At 34.4% G+C, this 20,432-nt stretch overlaps 1 protein-coding gene across 4 annotated transcripts in view; it reads right to left on the reverse strand.

Annotated features, from left to right (window-relative positions):
• The window catches only part of EXOC5 (exocyst complex component 5), a 144,787-nt gene that overhangs the window by 21,334 nt on the left and 103,021 nt on the right, over positions 1-20,432 (reverse strand). For 3 of the 4 annotated variants that reach the window (XR_009601247.1, XM_004010676.5, XM_060418094.1), the window contains exons 2-12: positions 19,967-20,061; positions 19,193-19,340; positions 17,966-18,160; positions 13,509-13,573; positions 10,977-11,005; positions 9,835-9,944; positions 9,081-9,125; positions 8,838-8,978; positions 7,751-7,833; positions 6,580-6,789; positions 5,160-5,307 (exon numbers count right to left, since the gene is read on the reverse strand). Coding sequence is in view for 3 of the 4 variants with exons in the window: in XM_004010676.5 (XP_004010725.1) it covers positions 5,160-5,307; positions 6,580-6,789; positions 7,751-7,833; positions 8,838-8,978; positions 9,081-9,125; positions 9,835-9,944; positions 10,977-11,005; positions 13,509-13,573; positions 17,966-18,160; positions 19,193-19,340; positions 19,967-20,061 (1,269 nt within the window). In the remaining variant the exon portion in view is untranslated. Of the gene's footprint in view, positions 1-5,159; positions 5,308-6,579; positions 6,790-7,750; positions 7,834-8,837; positions 8,979-9,080; positions 9,126-9,834; positions 9,945-10,976; positions 11,006-13,508; positions 13,574-17,965; positions 18,161-19,192; positions 19,396-19,966; positions 20,062-20,432 lie in introns of all 4 variants that reach the window. The other variant, XM_060418093.1, reaches the window with a different exon arrangement.

Consider the following 20,432-nt stretch of genomic DNA (forward strand, 5'->3'; position numbering starts at 1 on the left):
AATATTTCCAACTCATTCTATGAGGCCAAGATTACCTTGATACCAAAGCTACAAAGACATTATGAGAAAAAAATATGTATAAATCCTTTGTGAACACAAACACAAAACTTAACAAAAGTTTAGTAAACCTAATCCAGTAATACATAAATAGGACAATACATGATGACCAGGGGGGGTTTATTAAAAGAATGCAAGGTTAACATTTGGAAATCTATCAATGTAATTCACAACAGAATAACAACAACAAAAAAGCATCTGACAAAGCCTAATATCCATCCTTATAAAAACACCTAGAAAATTATAATAAAAGAATTTCCTTAATCTGATAAAGAGCATCTATGAAAAACAAATGGGTCCTAATCAAACCGGGTTTCTCTGGTGGCTAAGTGGTAAAGACTCTGCCTGCAATGCAAGAGACTCAGGTTCCATCTCTGGTCAGGAAGATCCCCTGGAGAAGGAAATGGCAACCCACTCCAGGATTCTTGCCTGGAAAATTCCATGGACAGAGGAGCCTGGTAGGCTACAGTCCATGGGGCTGCAAAGAATTGGAACCAACTAAGCACACGCACACACACATATGTATATGAGTGCATGTATATGTATGTGTGTGTGTATGGACCTAGAGGTTATCATACTAAGTGAAGTAAGTCAGATAAAGACAAATATGCAATATAGCTTATTTGCAGAATCTAAAAGAAAAAGAAGACACAAATGAACTTATTCTCAAAACAGAAAGAGACTCACAGACACAGAAAACAAACTTATGGTTACCAAAGTGAAAAAGGGGATGGGGGAGGGATAAATTGTGAGGCTGGGATTAACATATACACACAACTATGTATAAAACAGACAACCAACAATGACCTACTGTATAGCACAGGGAACTATACTCAATATTGTATAACAATCTATAAGGGAAAAAATATATATACACACGTAAATATACATATAGCTGAACTGCTATGCTGTACACCTAAAACTTAGGCTTCTCTGGTTGCTCAGACAGTAAAGTCTGCCTGCAATGCAGGGGACCTGGGTTCAATCCCTGGGTTGGGAAGATACCTGAGAAGGGAATGGCTAGCCACTCCAGTATTTGTGCCTGGAAAATCCCATGAACAGAGGAGCCTGGTAGGCTACAGTCCATGGGGTTGCAAAGAGTTGGACATGACTGAGCAACTTCACTTTCAACTTTAAAAAAAATGAGTCTTAACTACATATACAACTGTCAAGAAATAAGAACCTAATTTTTAAAAATGTTACTAAAGAGAAATGAAAGCGTATGTCTGCATAAAGATATATAAATGAATGTTCGCAGCTTCATTTTTAACAACCAAACACTGGAGCCAATCTAAACTGCCATCAATAGGTATGTGGATAAGCAAAACAGTGAAGAACCTGCCTTTAATGCAGGAGACCATGGTTCAATTCCTGGGTCAGGAAGATCCCCAAGCGAAGAAAACGGCTACCCACTCTAGAATTCTTGCCTGGAGAATTCCATGGGTAGAGAAGTCCATGGGTCACAAAGAGTCGGACATGACTGAGCAACTAACACTTTCACTTCTTTTCCATGCAATAAGATACTATTCAGCAATAAAAGAAAATACGAATACACACAACATGAATGAATTTCAAAACATTTATGCTGAGTTAAAGAATCCAGAAACACATGTATATACTGTATTATAATCCCATTTATTAAAAATTCTAGAAAATTAATCAACTTCTTGAAAAGTCCTATTTAGTTTTCAAGACTCAGTCCTGAGTCTTGACAACTTCTTTTTGACAGCTAATCTACAGTGAAGGAGGTCATGGTTGCCTGAGGACAGAAACAGAGGGAGGAGAAAAGGAGAATTTACAAGTAGAAAAGGAAACTTTGGGGGGAGGGGGGCGGTGATCTGTTCATTACTTTGATTGCACTCTAGCTTCATAAATGTACACATAACTTACCAAAGTTACCAAACTGTACAGTTCAAATACAAGCAGTCTACTGAATGTCAATTATATCTCGACATTACTAAGCTTTTTAAAAAAGAAAAATACACCCAATCTTCTCATTACACTGCCCTGTTTTATATCCTTTAATATTTCCATCAACATCTAACAAGGTCAAGTCCAAATTTCTAAGTATGGTATATAAAGAGTTTTTGTCTACATTTTCAAATTCCTGTCTCATTACTCTCCCCATATCCTTTTTCAGTTCAAGCATTTCATGCTGCATGACTGTTCTCTGTATATGTTTTTGTGCACGTAATATTCTCTTTTCCTGAAATCGCCTGCCATTATCTTGAAGATACCCTATTTCTCTTTCAAGACCCAGACCTCAAATGTCCTCTCCTTTCTGAAATCTCCTCTGAAAAATACTCATCCTCAATTCCTTAAGCAGTCAGAGCTGGCTGCTTCCTCTTTAGGTCTCAACAGTGTCTATCTGTTGTTGTGCTGTTCAGTCACCCAGTCCTGTTTGACTCTGCAGCCCCATGGACTGCAGCACGCCAGGCCTCCCTGTCCCTCACCATCTCCTGAAGTTTGCCCAAGTTCATGTCCATCACATCGGTGATGCCATCCAGCCATTTCATCCTCTGACGCTCTCTTTTCCTTTTGCCCTCAGTCTTTTCCAGTAACGGACTTTTCCAATGAGTCAGCTGTTTATATCAGATGACCAAAATACTGGAGCTTCAGCTTTAGCATCAGTCCTTCCAAAGAGTACTCAGGGTTGATTTCCCTTAAGATTGACTGGTTTGATCTCCTTGCTGTCCAAGGTATTCCTGGATTCTTCCCCAGCACCACAGCTCGAAGGCATATATTCTTGGTGCTCTGCCTTCTTTACAGTCCAGCTCTCCCAACAGTACATGGACCAATGGGAAGAACACAGCCTTGACTACACGGACCTTTGTCAGCAGAGTATATACAGTCTAGGTCTGTCACAGCTTTCCTGCCAAAAAGCAATTGTCTTCTGATTTCATGGCTGCAGTCACCATCCGAAGTGATTTTAGAGCCCAAGAAGAGGAAATCTGTCACTATATACATAGTATATATCTACTTGCACTAATTCTTTACATATCTACCTCTTTTCTCACTATTCAAAAGTAATGTGTATATTTTGTACTTATAACCTTAATGCCTAACATGGCAGGTGGTACAAAGTAAACACAAAATAATGTTTGTTACATCAGACTGCAATGAATTAAAACTGATTTTTGATTTTGTCTTTATCCAGAGAGAAGGTCATGATTTAGATCTAGTTACTGAGAATGACTCAAGCGCTTCCCAGGTGGCGCTAGTGGTAAAGAACTTGCCTGCCAATGCCGGAGATATGAGACCTAGCTTCAATCCCTGGGTTGGGAAGATCCCCTGGAGAAGGGCATGGCAACCCACTCCAGTATTCTTGCCTAGAGAATCCCTTGGACAGAGGAGCCTGGTGGGCTACACCCCACAGGGTTGCACAGAGTTGGACACGACTAAAGTGATTAAGCACACACTGTGACTCAAAACAATAAATATGTTGACAGCTTCAGGTTTGATGATCTGCTGCCGCTGCTGTTGCTAAGTCGCTTCAGTCGTGTCCGACTCTGTGCAACCCCATAGACAGCAGCCCACCAGGCTCCCCCGTCCCTGGGATTCTCCAGGCAAGAACACTGGAGTGGGTTGCATTTCCTTCTCTAATACATGAAAGTGAAAAGTGAAAGTGAAGTCACGCAGTCGTGTCCAACTCTTAGCGACACCATGGACTGCAGCCTACCAGGCTCCTCCATCCATGGGATTTTTGATGATCCGATGGTATAGAAATATTTTAACATATTTCCAGTATTCAGAAGAGTAGAGCTATTACTGTATTAAATACAGCCATCACATACCCTGAGGTGTCATATCTTAACATTTTTCCAAATGTACTTCAGATTTTTTTTCTTCTGTGGTGGCAGGGGCTGTCCAACATTATAAAGTGCCTTAGGTATTCCTCCCAAGACAACCACTACTCTGAAACTGTTTATCACACCCATGTTGTGTATGCTCCTGAACAAAATATTTTTACTTTTTAAAACTTTATATTGTGGTATAATGAATATATCTTTCCCCATCTTGCTCTTTCCACTAAACATTATATTTTTGAGATTTACTCATGCTGATACATGTAACTCTAGTTTAGTCATTTAAATTGGTATATTAGCTTTCCAGTATATGAACAATGTCATTTTATCAATTCTTTCTGCAGCACACTTAGTTTGCTTCTAATTTTTCACCATGACAAACAATGTAGCTTATGATGTTAGACATGTCCTGTGAACCTACAAATTCTCTAAGAAATTAACAAATTACTCTCCAAAGTATACCGATTATTATTTCCATAGGCAGTGTATAAGAACTTCTATTGCTCCACATCCTTACCAAAAGTATCAACAAAATTTTTGCCAACCTATTGAGAATTAGTATTTTCTGTCTTAAGTTTCATTTCCCACCAGTGAGACTAAATATCTTATTGATAACTCACATTTTATATTTCTATTTACAGTCTATATTGATCTATCAATATAAATATATAGACCACATACATCATACAAATAAAAAATTATGACTACCTCAACTCTCAACTTCATACTTAAGAAATATGTAGCTCAGTTTCTTCCTCTGTAAAAGAGATAACAACTTCACAGAAATGTTACAATGAGTTAATGCATACCTAAGGTGCTTGGAATAGTGCCTGGAACATAGTATGTGCTATACAATTACTAACAAGTATTATTTGTTTTATAAATCTTCTGCTAGTAAAACTGGTTAAAGCCTTCTTTTCACACCCTGGCTTAACTGTTTGTTAAAGTGTGTTTGTTGAAGGCATTCTAAATTTTTAATGGAGTCAATTTTTCCTTTCCTTTGATATCTGTTCTTAAAACATCCTTCTCTCCCTAATGCTGTATTTCTTTATGATCTGGTTCTAACCCTCACTTTCATATCTTGATTTAATATCTCACTGAAGAAAATTTGGTATCTTTGTTTAAAATAATATTAAAATACACTTCTAAACAATTTAAAAATAGTTGTTCCCTAAACAAAAATCCTACTTTTTTATTATGATAAACAGGTGTTTGTAACCAGAGAGCAGAGTGTTTATACAAGCAAAACTTAAAATACACAGCTATATATAAATTAAATAAATGTACAATTCTTACCCTATGACATCTTTCAAAGGCTTGTTTGGTTTCTTGCAAAAGATTAACCACCACTTCCTGGGACAGGAAAGTCTCTCCATGAGTATCAATACTTGGCCCCAGAGGTAAGTTGGTACGTTGTCTAATTCTCTCTTTCAGATCTTGAATACTAGTGCATAATAGAAACAAATGAAAAAATAAGACTACTATACATAGATTTCAATTTCAAGTACTCTCAAACTTAGTATACATGAACTAATTAAAAGAAGAAAAATGGACCAATAGCAGGAGATCTAAAGCTTCTAATTTCAGTAAGTAATTCTGTAAAGTGAAGAAAGCATTAATCTCTAAATAGAAAACTATCATATGAAAAGTGAGTAGATTTGCAGTCATTATCTCTAACATCTCTTTTAGGTCTACAATTCTGACTCAATATTTAGCTCTACAATTCAGACTCAATAGCCAAACACTCCTTGTTTGGTTTCCTTAGGAAGTAGGCTTTTCGAAGTAAGCTAATATTTCAGATAATTAAATGGCCCTGCTTAAAACAAACTTTAAAATTTTAAAGCTTTTTAAATATACTAACTACTTAAGCATACTGTACATTTATTACTATTAAACATAATTTAGCTTTTCTAAATGACTGAGGGTTATTAAGAACATTTATTATATTTATAGAAGGCTACATTACTTTTGTTCCTATTTATAGAATATATAGCTCCAGATTGTGAACTTTAAAAAAAAATTCTTACGGTTGTTTTCTAGCTTTTCTCTTTTACTTGCTACTGCCTTTCAGATGTCACTTCTTATTCCTAATTATAATCTCTCCATGATCATTATTTAATATATAACAAGCTGGGAAATAAGAAGCTGATTTAGCTGTATGAATATTATATGAACCATCAACTCTGATGGTTCACGAAAGTCATTTTGATTCATCCTAGAATCAACTAAATTCCAGATAGGTAAGATCTAGATTACTGAGCTGCCACCAATTCTTATAGAAAATCATTTTATTTTCTTCTAGGATATGAGTAAATTCAAGTTTTAATGTATTACTTAAACAAGTTCATGCCCAAGTCATTTAAAAAGCTCAGGGTATCAATTTGCAGGGGTTTTTGTTCTTTTTAAGCACACCTGCAACAGCAGCAATAAAACAATTTACTTCCTAATTAATAGCCTGGAATAATTAACTCAATCTAAAAAAAGGAAAGAAGGGAGGATGGGAGGACTTATGGCACTGGTATTCTGTTTTACATTTTAATAATGTTAAAATATTTCAACATGTGGCTTAAAAGACAGGATTTGATGAATGGTATAAAAAAACTGATAATTCTTCACAGAAAATTCTAATGACTATCAATATTTCTCAAGTTGTCCAAATATAAAAATGTTTTTAATATCTTTAGTTTTAACTATAACATTTAACAAAAACTCTTACCCTCCTGTGCCAATGGATCTCTTTTGATGGTTTTTTGAATCATAATAGCGCTGTAGGATCATAGCACTTCTGCTTTTCAAATAGCCAGTCTCTATTTCAATGTAGCTCTCCAAATAGGAAATGAAAATGGACTTGATAAGCTTAGACAAGAAAGTCTGTTTATCAGTACCTAAGTTAAACTCCATCAACTTGCTGGAAAGATTTGTGGTTCTTTTCATGGAAAAGAGGGGGAAAAGATAAAGGTATATTTTAGGTATAGAAATAATATTAAGAAATACATATTTTTAAAATGTGACTTTTGAAAAACTTATGTTAAACCATTTCTTGAACCCTGGGATGTTACTTAGTATGCAGAGAGCAACTATATAAGATTATATAAATATATTAAGTAGAATGTATATTACAAATAATATGATGGTTTTGAAAACTGCCATAAACTCCTAGAGACAACTCAACAAGAGGAAACTGAGGCAACCAACCAGTCTAGAAATGGCAACGATGGCCGAATGGCTTCAAGTATGCCATTCATGACATGGTACCAAGTCAAAATACTTCCTCTGTTCATTCTCTTCTCTGGACTTGTCTCTAATTTTCTGTTTCTCACTGCTGAAGATAGACTCAGAATAGTGCTGCTGTTGAAACAGACTTCCTGATTATAGTTACTTTTGAAAACCCTCTTCTGAAAATCACAATGAAGAAAAGCAACTCCACATGAAGCTTCTACAAAGTGTAACACTGCCATTTACAAAACACAAGACAGATTTTCACATCAGACTTAAGTCTGAAACTGTCATTTGTTAAGAATTTGTCACTCCTTTTCTCAACTTCTAAAGCTTTAATGAAAATAAATGTAGTTATTACTCATTCTTAAAAAAAATTAAATAATGAACTAGTTTACAATCAAGATCAAAAACATAATTCTCAAGTCTTAGTTGAAACAAGGTTTTATACTTCATTAAAGTATATTAACATAAAGCAAAATATCTAATAGTTAACCTGCTAAGAAAGATACTCTTATACAATACTAGTCTATACAGGCAAGTATTTAATGCTAAAAGCTATATTGCTATCTGACAAACTGTTATTCAAAAACACCTGACTACTTCCCAATTTTCTATTTGAAGAAAAGAAAAGGTGAGATATTACTATTTTCTAATAATTAAAAATATACCTTGTGTATAAATCATAGAGACTTTTGAGATACTGCTCTGCATCAGACTTCCAACATTCTTGTAACTGGTCTTTCACAAAGCTCTAAAAAGAAAAGTCAACATTCTGTTAATTAAATAAATATTATACAGTCAATATTTTTTTCCTCTAGAATTACTCCACATTCTTGAACTGTTCTGACTTAAAATCCAGTGGCAAAGGCAATGCATAGGAAATAAACCAATATAAAAATAATTTTAAAACAGGTTTTTAGTTTACTGCTTCTCGTATTTACTTGTACATTTATATCAGTGTTGGGATTAAGCATTAAGAATCTCAAATATCTTATCTTTAGAAAAAAATACCCCAAAACACTTGAAGCTATATCAATATGGTCAATTCTTTAAAGCAGCATTTCCCAAACTGTAGTCTAAGTAACACTAGTGTCCTTTGAGATACTAACAGACCTTACTATAAAACTGGGAAAGGCAGACATTACATTTCCACTTCTAGAGGATCACAATATATATTAGTACCTCTAAAGGATATTAAAAGTCATGTTTTTAAAACGACATTTATTTATCACTGCTGAATCCACTGGTAAACAGTTTAGGAAATGTTGCCTTAAAGTACAGAGCTATGGGAAGCAAAGGCTGTAAATGAAACATTCAGAGTTTTTTCTTTTCATGTCAGTGCCATATGATAAAAAATTTTACAGATCTTGTAATCTTGTTCAAATTTACTTTACTAAGGTAAAATAAGGTAAGCAATGTCAATGCTAAGTATCATTCTTAGCATTTCAAAATACTATCGATTGGTCAAGGTGAGAGCCCAGTGAATATTAAAATCTGAGGCTAATCTATCACACCTGTTACTACTACTACTGATACACATGTAATTTCTAACACATGCTCTGATGACCGTGAGTGGCACCTTTTAACATTTTGTTTTAAAGCTTGACACTGTCTCTCCTTTCCCCTATACTTAATAAGTGAATTGCTGTTCCTAAGGATATTACACAAATAAACTCAATTTTTAAAAACTTTTAAAACAGAGGAAAAAAAAACACATATTGTCTTAAGAACTACTTAGTCACTGTTTAAAATTACCTGTAGTTTGATTTCAAATACATTTTGAATAAGTTTAGCCAGTACTGTTTCTGGATTACTAAAGATATCTCCAACTTGTTTGTTTACCCGTTGACAGAGTATTGCTGCATCTTCAAATATATCATTTCTCAAGTAAGCACCCTAAAGAGCAGAGAATTTTATATAATGAATACATAATTTAAATGCTTTTTAAAATACAAATTAGCATAAAATAAAATCAAATGAAGTGTACTGTTATGTTACCTCCTGGCACTGCTTTATATAAACATCAACACAATGAGAATAACCCTAAGAAGAAGAGAGAAATACACATCATTGTTTTGGTTAAGTTATAACAACAATAACAATGTCAATACAAGAGGTATTATATATAATAAAGCTATTCTATGCCTCAATAAATGGTCAGCAATAACAGCTACTCTCTGGTTTCTCTATTCCAACGGACACTTAAGGTCAAGCCTTCTTGCTTTTGAATTATTTCATAAAATGTTTGACTAAAAAAAAACAATAAACAGCCAGAAGGGAAACAATTTTCTACATCAAACTATATAAAAATTCAGTGATAGTTTATTATTAATAGTATTAATATAATAGTACCAAATATAAGATCCTTAAGACCTAGGATTTAATATCATTTCTGGAGAAACATAAAAAATATACATTCAAATTATTCCAAACAATCAAAATTAACACTGTGATACACTAAAACAACAGGGCAAAATCACAGACTGTAATACACCATGGTGGCTCAGTGGTAAAAATCTGCCTGCCAATGCAGGAGACATGGGTTCAATCCCTGGGTGGGGAAGATCCTCCAGAGAAACAGCAACCCACTCTAATATTCTTGGCCTGGGAAATTCCATGAATAGAGGAGTCTGGTGGGTTACAGTCCAAGGGGTCACAAAGAATCACAACTTAGTGACAAAACAACATACAGAATTCACATCATCTCTACATTCTTTAAGACTAATCTGCACTTTAAATTTTTGCTATATACCTTAAAATGAAGTAAAACAGCTGCTACTTCTCTCATTCTGGAGATTTCACCTCTTCTTTGAGCACCAGTAAACTCCTGAATCAACTGGCATTCTAAATCATGGTATTTACCTAAAAATAGAAAGTCATTCAGCTACAATGAAACAAAGTACACAGGTTATTTGTAAGTATACGGTTTCTTTATAAATATAATGATTATGAGTCTAGCTTTCTTTTAAAAGAATTGTAAAAACCATGAGATTATAGGTAGTGGATCAAAACTCTTATTATAATATACTAAGGCATATAAATCTATATTTTCAACACACAACAAAAAATCTTCCCAACTGGCAAAACAGATCAGCTCCTATAGTCTGACTTCCATTTACGACTATGGGAAAAAACTGGATGTCATTTCTGAAAGCAAGAGATAGGAAAAGTCTTAAACCTGACTTTAGAGAAAGAGTAAAGAGAACTATCAAACTCTTTACTAGAGTTCAAATGCCTTTACCATGAACAAAGGCAGATTCAACACCAGATTATAAGACAACATGTGGTATTTGATTCACTACACTCTTGGGGCTATTACCATATACTTTTGGCAAAACAGGTGATTTTTGAACTTTAGTGAGTTCCTGAATAGTGACTTAGAGCCTAGAAATATAGTGGCTATTAAAGAAATCTGGAATGATCTGCCTAAAATACAATCTAAAGAACAAGTTTCAAACTACCATGTACAGAGTTAAATAGGTACTGAAATGGTCATATGAGCTTTTTAAAAAAAAAAAGAAAGAAAAAGAGAGAGACACGTATATATAGATACAAAAACAATGTCTAAGATATGTTGTTAAAAACACAAGGTACCAAGCTATTTGTATAGGATGTCACCAATTTTAAAATACATGGGGACCATAGAAAAAAATTATACATATTATATACATGATTTACATTCTATGCTTATATCAAGATATCCATAGAATACCATGGAAGAATACACAAGAAACAGGTAATATTTAATAGCTGTTTCAAGGAAGAGGAATCAAATTCACGGATGGGGTGGGAGGATGACATTGTTCCCACTCTCTTCTTTTACGATTTTCTTTCTTTTACAAAAGTAGTTTGATCACCTATCCAAAACAATTAAATAAATAGAACCCCACTTACTTGCAATTTTAGATTTAACTTCTGAAAATCTGAAAGATAAAAACCAACGATGAAGTTATTTGCAACAAATGTACATAGTAATGTAAGATATTAATAAAAGGGAGAATGAGGATACATAGAAACTCTCCATACTAAATGTCTTCATAAAGGAAGGGAAGGAGGGGAGGGAGGAAGGGAGATGAGAGGGAGGGTGTGACCAAGGAAGGAGGGCAAAGACAAGGCCAGAGGGGAGAGAGTACTGACAGGAAGCATGCCATTTAACAAACTGAAACCAGGCAATTCAGATGGAGTATCTAGTTCTCACTGAGGAAATTCACACTGAATAACCAAATCCCTTTTAAAGAGGGAGGAATTCTGAACATTAATTAACTGAGCCAGTCCCAACAACTGAGTTATTGACCCTACTCATATTCATTGCCATTTTAAATTCACTTGATATTTGTCTCTTTTCCCTTCTGTTAGGATTTCCTCATATGAAGTTTCATTACTGTCACTTAAAAGAAAATAAACAATAAGTATATATAAATGATGCTGAAACTCCAATATTTTGGCCACCTCATGCGAAGAGTTGACTCATTGGAAAAGACCCTGATGCTGGGAGGGATTGGGGGCAGGCGGAGAAGGGGACAAAAGAGGATGAGATGGCTGGATGGCATCACCGACTCAATGGACATGAGTCTGAGTGAACTCCGGGAGTTGGTGATGGACAGGGAGGCCTGGTGTGCTGTGATTCATGGGGTCGCAAAGAGTCGGACACAACTGAGAGACTGAACTGAACTGATAAATAAATGAGTTATTTTAAAACTGGAAAAATAAAACAGAAGCCATAAAAAGGACCCCGCATGTGCCTAGCATTCAACCTCTGCAAATTCAGAAATTAAAATATCAATTAAAATACACTAGAACTTTTTCAAATCATAAATATCAAAGGGGAATGGACAACATGGAAAATTAACGCTGAAAGATCTCACATAATTAAAGTGATAGGTGAGGGGATGGCCAAAAAGATGCCAAAGATAGATAAAGAGGGTAATAATTCAAAGAGCTATACAAAATTGATATGGGCTTCCCAGGTGGCTCATTGTGGTAAAGAATCTGCCTGTCAAGCAGGAGACGTGGGTTTCAATGAATCCTGGGTTGATAAAATCCCCTGGAGATGAAAATGGTAACTCGCTCCAGTATTTGTGCCTAGGAAATCCCATGGACAGAGGAGCCTGGCGGGCTATAGTCCTCGGAGTCACAGAGAGTTAAACATGACTTAGCAACTGAGCACACAGATAACATAATTGATATATCATAGTTATGGTGGATCACAGAGTACAGAATACATGTTAGGTTATATTGATCTCTGTGAGAAAATTAAATTTGATTAGGATGTAAATTCAATTCTAAGGCTTGGGAGAGAGGTTAAAACGAAATATAAGAGAAGTATGTAACTGAGAAGTGGGAGAAGATGAGTATATATATCTGATGTTTATATGGGTGGGAGAAAATGATCATGTACCCATTGTGAGCCATACATTTTATCCATTTAAGTAAATGGTTTAACTCTGAAATAAAAGGTTTTTTGTGGTTGACATTAAAAATCAGTTTATAATGTTGGACAAGCCTGAGAGTATCAATAATAGCTAAATGATTATTACTGCTAACTCTTTATGATGACACAAAGTTCAAAGTAAAATAAAATATATTTATGGGTAGGGAATATTGGGACATAATGGGCAAACTCTAAGTACAGTAATACATTTACATTCTACTTGTAACCGAGGATCTTCAAGTACCACAAAAGGAATAAGATACATTATCTGTTTTAAGAGAAGATATGTTTTTCCAGATATTTAAATGGGAGAACCACTATTAATAAAATTTAATTAAGGAGTCTGACATTCCATGGACTAAAGGAAATCATGAAAGAATTTTCTTCTCAGTGAAGCCTCCTTAAGGATGAAACCATTAATACCTGACTTAGCAATGGTCCTAAGGCCTGGCATCTAAAACAGGACTTTGTAACTTTAAGGTCCCTAGGAAGGAGCTTTCAGACAGGTTAAATGGTCTAAAACTCCAAGAAATTGTATACAACAGTCTGTTTATCTGAACTTTTTAAAGGCAATTTCATAGCTTTTACCAGCTTTGGAGAGGTGTCCAAGACTCCCAAAAGCTTAAGAACTCTCATCTAGAGGAAAAAGCAGCTCAAGAAACCATGTTTAATCTTTCTCTGCCCTTCTACACTGTTATCAAAGTCAAAAAAAAAAAAACAAACAGAAAATTCAAAATGTTACTTGTCAATCTCAAAATTCTCCAACAATTTTTTTTCAAAAGAAAAAGGATTGAGATTATTTCAACACACATCATTAAATTTAGTTGCTAAGAGATCATATTTTTTCAATCAATTATTGCATACTATATCTTTTAAAGGCAGTCCTCAGTAAGTTCTTGTTGATTTAATGAGTAAACTAATACAGGTAAAACTACAATTTTATTCCATACATTACATACTATAAAGCCAAATTAACTCTTGAGAAATAAACTTGCCTATCAAAAGGTAACTCTTGGGCGATTAGGTGCAACTTCTGAATGATGTCTGCTGCCTCCTTTATCTATTAAAAAATAAAAGCAATAGTTAAAAAAAAAACCTTTATACGTATCAAAAAATAATTTTGTATTTAAAAATAGTAATATATGTATGTCCACAGACTCTCACCCAAACAATTTTCTTTTAAAATACACAATAAAATCTTGTGAGCAAGAGGAATACATCTGGGGTATCACCAATAATGAGTCATTGAAACATAAACAATTTGTCATTATGGTATTGAAATCTTGTGATTTTATAATGCCACAATCCCTTCCCAATGAAACCTGCAGTTCAAGTCTACTCCAAAAAATTTCAAATAATTGACTGCCGAAAGCAAGTTTAAGTATCTTCTGAGTTTATGAACAGAGAAACAAGATTTATGAAATAATTCAGACCATACTGGTGCATAAATCCCACTGTAGGTGAAGAAAACAACAAAATGCTTATCATTTAATAAACATATCAAGTTTTAAAACTTGTTAACATGAAGTCTTCTGAATAGAATATGATACAAAAATGTTTGTACTTATTCAAGCTGTGTAACTAAAGGATTTAGACAAGGAGTCTAAAATTTTTTAAATGCAGAAATTTGTGCTTATTCATACTAATGTATAGAGAGTTATATATGCTAACTTTTGAAAACAAATTTCAAATAAGCATTGAGTTTAATTTTGGCACACCTTTAGTAACTGATTTTATCATTCACTTTCTTTAACACTAAGAAAAAAAAAGGAAAAAAAGACAGATAGAGACTCCTACAAATGTTGACAGAAGAGCTGAGAACCTTCAAACAGAACTTTCTGAGTACTCATGTGAAGTCTGGCAAACAACAGTGGAAAAAAAGAGCAGGACCAAATGATACTGCTGATGCCAAACAAGAGTGAATATAGACAGCATTTCTGCTTCAGCTACTTATCTCCTAGTCAGCATGTCACTGCCATTTTCAGTTACCGGACGCTCAGTCTAATTCTGCTGCACATGAGCATAGATTAACACTGCAAGACCACTTTTCAACATGCCATTTAGTGGTACTAGCAAGGTCCACCATTTTCTCCTTACCAATACTCCCTTCAGAAGGAACCTGCCAGGTACACGCTTTATGTTTCCATCAGGAGTTTGTTCTTGTTAAGAGATACAAGTCCCCCTTATGCAGTGTTTACAAGCTTCACTTAATATAGGAAGAAGTACAGCAGAGTAAATAACATTATTTTATTGAATTACCAAATTATTTTACAAAAACTATTTCAAGCACAAGTAGTTCTTAAAGTCATCTGTCAGTTAAAATATACTCTAGGCACAGAAGTTTTCAAAACCACAATCTAATAACCTGCTTACATCTGCCACTGATGTCAGTGTGAGGTGACAGACCACCCAATGCTAACATGTTAAAGATAATCAGGGCCACCAGGCATTATCTACATGCAGAACATTAAGTTGTGATTCTAAGAAGAAAAACAACTAACATACTTTGTAAAGATGGAGGTAAGAGGGAATATATACTATGGACATAAAATGTTTTTTTTCCCCCCAGAGAAAAAAATTAGAAGATTCTGAAAAGCAAAGATAAAAAAAAAAACAGCAAAAATGACTATGGAGCAGAAAGAAAAAGGACTAAGATGTGTTATCTTTTCCCATTCTAGTTCCTTCCACAATCACACACCGACATGGGTGATTTTCCTTTTCTTTCCACTGGGAAGGTGGCTGGTACACAGTGCAGAAACTGAAACAGCCAGAAGTTTACCTAATAATTAGCAATCTAGTACCATATATGAGGTTCCTAAGTGTAGTTAACTGACAGTACCAGGCCAAAAATAATGACTCAATGGTAACCCAAAATCTATGGGAGACATGAGAGAAAAACAAGACAATTGTGAAAAGAGGACTAAAGTATAAGAAAAAAAGAAACAAGATGAAAGAAAATGAGATATGGGAGAGAGTGACGCAAAGGAAAGAAAATAAGAGGACTTAGCTTAAACCCTGGTAAGTCTGTACTTACTCCTCAAAAATTAGACAGCTAGTGACCAAGTGAATGAGGTACCAAGGATATGAAGATTTGCTCATCTTTCATTAAGAATCTTAAAAATTAAGAGACAATAGTAACATCATGAACTACACAAATACTTGAGAATTAAAATGTTTAAAGTGTAAAGAGATAATGTAAAGAAGATAATTTCATTATATAAAACATTATAAGCAATACAAATCAGGTTAAAATACGTGTGCAATCACTATCAACATCATCACTATTATATCAAGTTTTAAGGATCTACTTATTTGTAACCTAGTATGTATGTATAACAAGCCTGAACTTTTGATGTCTTTCTAGAATGCCACAATATTCATCATCGAATTCAGTTGAAAGTAAATTTCTTGAAAACCAGGGCCAACGTTATTTGATTTTGCATAGTTCTGGTGGCTCAGACAGTAAAGAATCTGCCAGCAATGCATAAGACCTGAGTTTGATCCCTGGGCGGGAAAAATCCCTTGGAGAAGGGAATGGTTGCCCAGTTCAGTATTCTTGCCAGGAAAATTTAATGGACAGAGGAGGCTGGTGGGTTACAGTACCTGGGATCAAAAAGAGTCAGACATGACTGAGTGATTAACCCTTAGCATGATATGGAGAGTACTAAATCCTCAGTGATGTTATTTAGAGATGAAAAAAATAAAAACAGATGGATGTGTGAGTGACTGAAACATTCTACACTTAACTACTTTCAACTTGTGCCCCACAAGATCTTCCATACAAAGAAACAATACTCCGCAATAAATAGTAAAATCATCCTTTTTCATTTAAAAAAAGTATATGTGGCACTAATGGTAAAGAATCTGCCTGCCCATGCAGGAAATGCAAGAAATGCAGATTTGATCCTTGGGGTGGGAAGATTGCCTGGAGAAGGAAAAGGCAACCCATTCCAGCATTCTTATCTCTGAAATCCCATGGACAGAGGAGTCTGGTGGGCTACAGTCCATAGTGGAAGAGTAGGATACAACTGAGCGCGTGCACACACACACACACACACACACGCGCGCGTAATCAGTCAATTTTAAAATATTTACTTTTCTCTAGATTCTAAATGGCTGCCTTGAGCTGCATGAAATAAACAGACCAACTCACACTGGGTAAAATATCTGCATTTTGTTTATAACAAAGCATAAATATACTCTACAATCCAACAGGTATAATCCAAGGTAACCCAAGCTATAAGACTTGAATGACATACAATTTTATATAAATATATAAAACAATTAAAAATATATATATATAAGTATTAATATATACTTTTATAATACATTAGAAATATATATGTTTCATGTAGGAAACAAAACAAAAACATTCAAACAAAACAAAACTGTACCCTGAAAAACAGTTTGGTGTTCAAGCCATATGTGTTATGCGTGTGTGTGTGAGAATCACATGAATGTATAAAAGTTAGATATTGCCAGTGTTTTACAAGTGTTTAGGTATGATTATGTTCTTGATATTAATCTTATCAGCTCTACTTTATATTATAAATATAATTCCTGGAACTCATTATTTAAAATACTGTCTTTTCTATAGAGGAATTTTCTCTACACATATAAGCATTTTTTTCAAAGATCTCTAAAAATTATAAACTCTATAAACCTATATATTTCCTGCTCACAAAACAATGTGTTGCTTAATTCAAAGTGAACTTCAGTACAACTTAGCTTTTAACATTCCACTACCTGAGATATCCCATGGAGTAAACCTGGAAAATAGTCTGGAAGACTGTATTTAACATATTAATAGACAATGTTATTACTATGTGCATATACTATCCATAATTCTTATTTTTTCATGCACTCTTAACTTTTTCCCACCCGAGGGGAAGAAAATGAGCTGAATAACCTTCTCCCAAGATTGTAGAGTAACCAATACCATACAACCTTAGACGAGGACTAAGTGACTAGTGCTATGAAAAAGATTAACATGAATAATTAATTCAGATTTTTCAATTCTTTTTGATCCAAACTATGCTTTAACTTTTATAAAAGCACTTTATTCAAGTAACAAAAACTAGAAGCTCTGAATTTCTTGCACAGAAATATACTTCAGTTTGTAAATGATTTAGGGTCACACCACCCCCTCACCCAGGAGAGTATGACTATTAAATTCTTTTAATATTAAAAGTCAATTATGAAAAAGAAATACTTATTAACATAGTTAACTCAATATTTCTAAGCCATACACATTTCATAAACAAAATGCCAGGCAATCCAACTGAAAATTTGAATGTAAACTTTGTTGGCAAGTGTCTTTTTCAAAATAAAGACTTTTAGTAAGTCAGCTTCTCAGTGATTAAGTCTGACTCTGGAAAGTAGCAATTTAGTTCATAATTAGAGCACTGTTAGTAATGTTATTACATGCTTTTATTCTTCTGACAGTGCTCACCTTTTCAGAATTTGTAAAAACATCAGATTTCAGTTCTCCATCTAGAAACTCATTGAAGTATTTCATCAACTTCTGAGCCTCCACTGCCCGTTGTCTGGGTGTGTTTACCCCCTCCAGCTGGTCTCCAAGGTGACAGACTTTGGTTGCTACATAGCTGATGTGCTCATCTAGTTCTTGGAAATGTTGGAAGGCAACCTATGAGAAACATGCACAAGCATAAAATACAATCAGAGAACCCAGATTAACTATTAATACTATTGTTATTACCAAGGGGACTTTGCATTAGAAGTATTTTGAATCTATTACTTTAACTACTTAAAAATACATTATCTTATGTAAATTATTGACTTTACTAAATATTTTCTAACAGTTATACAGGCTTAAGTGAAGGAATCTAAACATATGAAAACTGAGTAGAAATCAGCTTGCTATTCCCTAATACTAAAGAACAAACAACCCCTACAAGGCAGCAATGCTAAACATGCTCTTCTAACTACATTTCTAACTAAAGGTCAGTCAAGTTCCACATCAGGCTCAGGATGTGAAAGAGGTTCAGAGTTTCCTGATTAAGTCTAGGGCCTAAGAAGTAAGAATGGCTAAGAAGCTTGGCCTATGTACCCCAGAGTCACCCTAATGGTCTAGTTTTACTCCAAAATGGACTGAGGAAGAGTTCTGCATCTGCTTTTCCCAGTTACACCAGCATTCTCATTAGGGTATCTGCCTCATGACTTCAGTGAAACTTCCCAGACCAGGTTTCCTCTAGGGAAAAATCTGATCCAGGCAATAGTTGGTCTGGTATTATTATTTCGCTTTATGATTAAATGAGAATGCAAATAAATACCTAAATATCCAAGCTAGTCATGCTGCTGCTGCTGCTAAGTCACTTCAGTCGTGTCCAACTCTGTGCGACCCCCTAAAAATACAGGTCTGCTGAGGTATCATTCTTAAAAATTTGCATTGTTAAGAGAGGAAGCAAGGACCACACTGTACTGAATACCATCTCATCCTAAGAAGGGAGTACTCTGACCCCAAACCATCACTCAGTAGCAAACAAGTACACCAAGAGTGCATGGTAACAATTCATAAACATTTTATGACATGAGATGGGAGCAGTATTAAGAAACCTCAACAATTACTATTTGACTAGACCTTTTTTAAAAAACCTTAAAACTGAAAGGATATAAACATATTGAAGTCTGTATATTCATTATTCAATTAACAGTTTACCTGATTGCTTTTCTGGAGTTCTTGTACCTTCCTGGCAAATTCCTTAGCTTCTTTCTGACACTGTTGCTCTAGTTTCTCTACTTTCCTTTGAATCCTTTCATCCATTATCTGGAGCTCCTGAATATGATTTACAAATTCTTCTAATAATCTAACAAAAGAAAATTAGAATATGTATCAATCCGTCTATAACTGATCACTAGGAACTGATCAATTCACTTATAATTGTAAATAAAGCATTAGTGAGCATTCCTTGAGGTAGGGATGAACGGGTTAATTTTCTCTCTAGCATCATGTTAGGGATTATCTCTGATATAAATGAAAACCTTATAGGGAATCTCCAGATTAACCCTCAGAAATGAAACCAATTTTACAGAAATAGTCAAAAGGGTAAAATGTACTATATAAACATAATACTGTGCATTCCAGGGTATAGTGAGTTTTGTTCCCCCAATTTACAACAATACTTAAAATGGCATACTCAACATGTTTTATTTTAGAGGTATAACCAATAATTTCTAATTTATTAATTGGAGAAAAGATTAAATTCTCATAATGCAATAAAATCCCTTTCCCCATGTCACTTAAAGTCCTTCTTTAAAATAAAAGAAACATAAAAGGAAAAAAAATAAATCTCGAGCTTCTAATGTATCTTCCTTTTACTGGCCAGTTGTTAACTCCCTTTTCAGGAATACTGAAAGGAATTCCAACAGTCACCTCTGTCCCAGACACAAACTTGTACTAGATTGGGTCTATGAAAAAACAATTTTACTTCACCTTTTAGGATCAAAAGCTTCAGGTCCCCCTCTAGAGCCTCCTCCAGGGGTTCTCCACACAAGACGTTCAATATACTCATCTGCCACAAAAGGCTCCTAGTTTACAAAATAAATGTTCTTTTAAAAATTTCATACAACCCAAAGGGATGGTAAAGGGAGAGAGGTGGGAGGGGGTTTCAGGATTGGGAACACATGGCAGATCCATGTTGATGTATGGCAAAACCAATATAATACTGTAGAGTGAAAAAAAATACTAAAATTAAAAATAATAATAATAAAAAGAAAAAAAGTTGCATACATTACTTACTACTACTTACAAAAATGAAATAGGTTATACTATGTGAGAACTGAAATTAAACTACCAATTAAATACATCTAATTATTAAAATGTACAGGCTTTTTCTATTTAAAAAGCCTTCAATAAACAAATCATTTAATGAAAATTAGGATATTAAAGAGTTTGATAA

This window comes from Ovis aries, chromosome 7, assembly GCF_016772045.2.
Source record: "Ovis aries strain OAR_USU_Benz2616 breed Rambouillet chromosome 7, ARS-UI_Ramb_v3.0, whole genome shotgun sequence".
In the NCBI taxonomy this organism is placed as follows: Eukaryota; Metazoa; Chordata; class Mammalia; order Artiodactyla; family Bovidae; genus Ovis; species Ovis aries.